The sequence below is a fragment of the Danio rerio genome, chromosome 7, assembly GCF_049306965.1.
Source record: "Danio rerio strain Tuebingen ecotype United States chromosome 7, GRCz12tu, whole genome shotgun sequence".
NCBI classification, from domain to species: Eukaryota; Metazoa; Chordata; class Actinopteri; order Cypriniformes; family Danionidae; genus Danio; species Danio rerio.
Window position 1 is genome coordinate 41,615,148 of NC_133182.1, and position 6,269 is coordinate 41,621,416.

The 6,269-nt window shown below is 37.5% G+C and overlaps 1 protein-coding gene across 50 annotated transcripts in view; it reads left to right on the plus strand.

The window, feature by feature from the left end:
• scrib (scribble planar cell polarity protein) overlaps positions 1-6,269 on the plus strand; it is a 116,453-nt gene that overhangs the window by 107,895 nt on the left and 2,289 nt on the right. For 18 of the 50 annotated variants that reach the window (XM_073906222.1, XM_073906235.1, XM_073906230.1 and 15 more), the window contains 4 exons: positions 342-379; positions 691-765; positions 2,966-3,020; positions 3,121-3,154. In XM_073906222.1, coding sequence (XP_073762323.1) covers positions 342-379; positions 691-765; positions 2,966-3,020; positions 3,121-3,137 — 185 coding nt within the window. In that variant the 3' untranslated portion in view covers positions 3,138-3,154. The remainder of the gene's footprint in view (positions 1-341; positions 380-690; positions 766-2,965; positions 3,021-3,120; positions 3,155-6,269) is intronic. The other 32 variants (XM_073906218.1, XM_073906224.1, XM_068222185.1 and 29 more) reach the window with 3 other exon arrangements.

Consider the following 6,269-nt stretch of genomic DNA (forward strand, 5'->3'; position numbering starts at 1 on the left):
GTTTTCCATATGTTGCTAAGCCACATGGAAGGACGTCGAATAGCAGCTTCAGTTTGGGCACAATGTTAACAATTTTCACGTTTGATGTGAGTTGAGCTGTAAGGAGCAGTTCTCAGTCAGCCATCTTTTCACAGCACTTCAGAACACAAAATGCAGGATATATGGCGCATATACAACAGCTTCTGGAAAATTGTATTGCCCCTTTAATACCAGGTTTAAACAGAGCCTTTATCTTGACCACATCAAGAATGTAGAAAAAGAATGTAGGGTTTTATACTGTACTTTGTTTTACTGATTTTTTTTAACAGTTAAATGTTGCATTTACCTGTTGTTGTTTTCAGATATCAGTCCACGGACAGTGACATCACCAGGCAGACTGGTATGAGGCAACTTTTATTTATTGATATTTTTCAAACAGCACATTTTAAATCATCAGCAATGGTGTAAAAACACAGCTTGTTTTTGTTTTACACTTTTGACAGTAGTTTGTGTACTCTGACAGCCATATCCATAGCCAGCAGAGCATCATCCATGATCTCCTTTCTTTTTTCTTTGTTGTACTCTCTCCTTCCTCACTTGCATTTTCACCCATCTCTGCTTTTCTCGTCTGTCCTCCCCTCCATCTCTTTTGCAATATTGATTTCCTCTTTCCATCTCTCCACTGCTTATGCCTGTTTGCTGTCCTTTTAGTCCCTGTCAGAAAAGAAGTTTGACTACCGACAATTTGCTGCCATTCCTTCTTCCAAACCCGTTTACGACATTCAGGTATTGCCTGCATGCTGAGCGTCAAGGAGTCAGTCTGCCCGAGTCCCTCCTGGCTTTCCCTGCTCCCCTGCTCCTCCTCTCCCTGACAGCTAGTTAATAACTGTTGACTAACAGTGTCCTCGACCCGCCAGCGGGAGCAGCATGCTCGTTCTTGTTCCTGCACGTACCCGTCAGCGATTTGGGTTTAGTTTTCAGCTTTGAGGGATTTTTCCACCGCTCTTGTTGATCTACTCAGTCTCAATTCCCTGCGCTTTTCCTCTGGGTTTGTGGATGTAGTGTTGAAGTGGGGCTTTGTGTTCATAAAAACAGTAGGCTGCAAAGTATTAATGCACTAAAAGTCCTGTCCTTCCCTCCGCACTCACTCTTTTAGACAGCAGCCATTGTAATAACGCGGTCTGATTCCTGCGGCACTTCTGAAAGCCATGCTTTTGATGCCACATGAAGTAAAATGTGGTGTTTTGGGAGAGACTGTTCTTTTGGGGATGCAGGGGGTCATGGGACAAAGGAGCATCGTGTTTCTTGGTGTTTTGTGGTTGTGTTTCCGGGTCTGTGAATGAAGGGTAATTGGGCATGTGGGTGAAGTCATTTGTCTGATTGTTGATGTGCAAATACTCTCCTGTGGAGCCGGACCAAAAGACCACCAAATCTGTGAGACTCAATCCATCGAACCGCCTTCTGATTTGAATCCGGAATGAAATTGAAATGGAAATTAAATTGTGATACCTCTAATTCTTTTGTGTGAAGATCAAGTTAAATCATTGATGGTGGTGTTAACACATTGCTGATTTACGCAAGTCTATCAAATATGAATCATTTCGTCCATAAAAATAGTGTTGTTGAATCTATATAATCTATCATTTCAAATGTTATTACTTGGAATTGAGGGTAATTGGTGTAGCCCAGTTTAACATTTGTTATTGATCATTTAAGCTGAAATGGAGTAGATTTTTTTATTTTCACAGTGTTGTTTTTCGGGTTCATATTTTAACAGTTTAGACTTGTATTGTTCTGCCCATGTATAAATGGTGCAAATGATGTCTGTTATGATCAGGCAATTGAAGTCAGTCCTCTTATAACTCATGGTGGCCTTACTACAATGACAAAACTATAAAATGTACAGTTTGCAGTCTAAACTTCACCAGCTAAAGTTACAGCAAGGTCAAAAATTGTAGTGGTTAAATTTATTTAACCTGAATTGTTGTATTTTTAAGTAATGTTACATTAGTTAACCCCTTAACTGTAATCCCCTTTACATAAACCTTAAATTCCACTCCATGAGGCAAATGAAATGATCTGAAAGAATAGGTTAGCAATGTCTTATGAAAATACTGCTTAATTCTACAGTAAGTTTCTCGTTGTTGTTTTAAAGGTTTATAACTAAATATACTTTTTGCTTGAAACAAAATCATACAGACCCGCACCTCTGAACATTGAAGTTCCCAGTTAATGCCCGGCACATTAGTTTTAATGGGTTCAGAATGTGTGCTAGTTGGTCATAATTTACAGAACACTGGTGAATCTTTAGCTGCTATTTGGTGGCCTTTTGATTTGACTGAGTTGAGAACATTTAATGTTGTATTTGTGTTATTTTCTGTGTGAAGAAGCACCTTCACCCTGACTGGGATTTTTACAGCTCTCTGCAGCATTAAGAGGGATTTTTAGCCTTATTGAATGAAATTAAATAGAAATTATTGGTGGGGGTGAAGGTTGGTTAAGCATGCTTGTGTTTTGAGTGTTGGAAAGGACTGTTGTGTAAGGTGTGAGGAAATGCAGAGCTTTGACATTACATTACACACTTTTCAATGATTGAAATATGTTCTGAAAGAGATGAAGAGATGGAAAAGTTTCCATGAGAGGTTCAGTGCATGCGTAGCAGCAACTAAAGCCATCTCCAACAGAGGGCCATGAAGATAACCAACCGTTTGTGCTCCTGAAACTGGAATATGATGCTTATTTTAATATAGACTTCCCTTAATAATCTGTGCACAGCAGCGGTGTGAGTCTGAGCTATATACAAAGTGAAGGCCAAACGGTGTCTCCTAGAACAGCTCTATGGCATTTTAACATCTCCATTCGTCTGACTGAATGAGAAAATGATTTCCTCAATAAAGAGCTGTTCATGTGGGACGCCTGACGGGTTCACTTTATTTTTTGTGTTGTGGAGTAAAGAAATAGCTCTGTCCTCTTCTCTGTCTTGCAGTCTCCAGGTGCAGCTGATGACGTGCACTTCATGGATGAGTCCTCCAGTAACGCAGGTAAGACCCTCTGTGTAATCGTGTGTGTCAGTGCTGTAGTCTACAGGGTTTGTGTTTTTTCAGCTGTACTCGGCTCACAGTTATTGTCCCCTTGACACAGGCGACTTCCTTGGATAGGTGCTCTTCTAATATTGGTAGGAGATCTGTGTTTGTGTGTGTGTGTGCGCATATGCATTGGTTTTTGATAAGAAGCCTGCTCTACTGCACTTGTTTATGGGCAAAGCAAATCAAGGTTACTTGTATAAAGATTCTGCCTGTTTTTCAGCCCCATCGCCATTACTTATTACTTAATATTCCAAAAAATGTGCTTATTGTTTAAATAATAGCTCTTTATTCTGGAGTACTGAAATACATTCTATTGTAACTTCTAATCATGCTTCAATAAAAGTGTTTTCTTCCTCAGTATTTTTGACAAAAATTTTTTCTAGTACAAAAATCTTTCAAATGGGATTGTGACAGTGACACATTTTTGTCCAGGAAGCAAAGTGACATGCAATATCAAGTCTTATTTCCTGTGAACTTCAATACAAACCGAAGACAAATCTGCCAATGGGTTCAGAAAAATCACGGAATTGACAGATGTTTGTTCTTGTTTTACGTATAAATTAATTTATTTTGATCAGTATATCAGAAAAATATGACTTTGTTTCTTCATTTTGCATGTAAATGTGTCTTGATTCAATGGATATTTGTACTGGAAAAAAATACTGAGGTTTCATTTTTGCGTTTTTAGCTGGCAGTTGCATTTTCAGTTTTAATTTTTTCAGTGCCTGCTACATTTAAAAACATTACTTTAAATTTAAGACTTTTTCTGTGACTGATAAAACAGTCAATTTCTTGCTTAATTAAGGACATTTTTAAATTTGTTAAACATTTTTTTATTAGCCAGTCTGCCCGTCGATGTAGCACTTAAGCCAACAAAAATCAAAGGTCAAGAAAACGCTGCTGCATCGGCAGTAAAAAATACTAACAGATGTTTTTGTTTCTGATTGCTCAAGTTGTGGGCTTGTTTGTGTGTTCACAAGACCTGTAACTGTAATCTTTATGAAAACGGGGCTTTTTCATTTAAAGGGACAGTTCACCCAAAAAAAAATACTCTCACTCAAGTGGAGTCTTCTGTTGAACAACATGTTTTGCAGTATGTTGGAAATAAGCAGCCATTGACATCAACGGTAGAAACTAAAAATACCATGAAATTAGTGGCTGTTTGTCCAACATTCTTAAGGATAACCTCCTTGGTTTCCGGCAAGTAGAGGAGTGAATGATAAGTGGAGGAGTGAATTTTCATTTTTAGTGTGAACTGTCCTTTTAATACAAAATGCACTAATGTGTATTACAAGTGTATACTCTGTGCTTCTAACTGCTATAACAATGTCCTGAAAAGGGGCACTTGTATGATGATCAGTGCTCGGCAGGGTTTTTTTCTGCATGGTGTGCAGCTCTGCCTTTCAGCTTCTGCACAGAATGGCTCTCCTGAATCACTGCTTTGCGGGTGTTTGTGGATTTCAAACTGCATTTGACATCTGTTAGGGATGGCTCAAGCTTCACAGATGGGGATGGAAGCATTTTAAAAGCTGTCATTTATACAGCTGTGGTGAAAAATAGTTCAAAACTCATTACTGTTCTCTTGAATCGATTCTGAGCTTTGTTTTAACAGCAGATGGCGCTGTATGCTAGGGCTGTGCAATTAATCGAAAATCCAATTTCGATTTCGATTATGGCTTCTAACGATCATGAAAAACCATTAATCGGGATAAACGATTATTCCATAATTTACCGCCCCCTGTCCAGTTGTCCTCACTTGTTGCTCTTAAAAGCGCGAAAGACCGCATGCTTATGTGTGTGCGGCGTGCAGACAGTCAGAAGCACTTGGTCTACACTTGGTCTCATTCGCACATTGTGACAAGCAGAGAGCACACACATCTAAAGTCATTAACGTTAGCGCTTAAAGGCCAAACAGGTGACAAACGCGGTGTTTAGTGGTTATTCATATTAACCCTCATTTTGTAATAAACAAACGAGTTGAGAATCAAAAAACGCGTGAAAGCGAAACCATTAATGTGACAGTGCGAAATGCTCCTGCCTGTTTTATCATGATTAATGAAACAACGAGAAAATCCCTCTTTGCTCTTGACTGAAGACTTTTGTAGCTAAAGTGTTTTTCTTACAGTGAAGATGCTAAAAGCACAGTTTGTTTCATATTTTTATTTTATTGTATTTATTTCTCTTTCCTTTGCAGGGAGGAAAATAATATATGCTGTTGAAGTCAGAATTATTAGCCCTCCTAAATATTAGCAACAACTTTTCTTCCAATTTCTGTTTAATGGAAAGAAGATTTCTGAACATAATAGTTTTAATCATTCATTTCTAATAACCGATTAATTTTATCTTTGCTATGATGACAGCTCATAATATTTTAGTAGATATTTTTTTTAAATACAAACACTCAAATTCAAAGTGTGATTCAAAAGCTTAATTAGGGTAATTAGGCAAATCATTATATAACAGTAGTTTCTTCTGCAGACAATCAAAAATATATATTGCCTAAAGGGGCTAATAATGTTGACCTTAAAAGAGGTTTCAAAATATTTAAATTTGCTTTTATTCTAGCCAAAACAAATAAGCCTTTCTCCAGAAGAAAACTATTAGAGGAAATGCTGTTAAAATTACCTGCTCTGTTAAACATTATTTGGGAAATATTTATTTAAAAAAAAAATTTCAGGAGTGCTAATAATTTAGACTTTAACTAATAATCGTTTGGAATAATCGTGATTACAATTATGACCAAAATAATCGTGATTATGATTTTTTCCCAAAATCGAGCAGCCCTACTGTATGCTTTACACACAGCCTAATAATTAAAGTTTAAAAAGGTTTAAATGATTTACGAGTGTTCATAGTGAGCTGTTTACGTTTAATCTCGTGACATAAACAATTTACATTACTCAGCCAAGTGGACAAGTGCTCTTTCTTGTATTTGAATGTATAATTAAAAATTAGCATTGATCACCATTTTCTGTTAAAAAAAATAGAGCATATTTAAAAAAGCAGCCTAGAGTGCTTTCTTCTGTTAAAAAACTAGCCTAGAGGCGCCATCTGCTGTTAAAACTAGTCTAGAGTGCCATCCGCTGTTAAAAACTAGTCTAGAGCGCCATCTGCGGTTTAAAACCAGTCTAGAGCACCATCTGCTGTTAAAAACTAGCCTAGAGCGCCATCTTCTGTTGAAAACCAGCCTAGAGCTCCATCTGC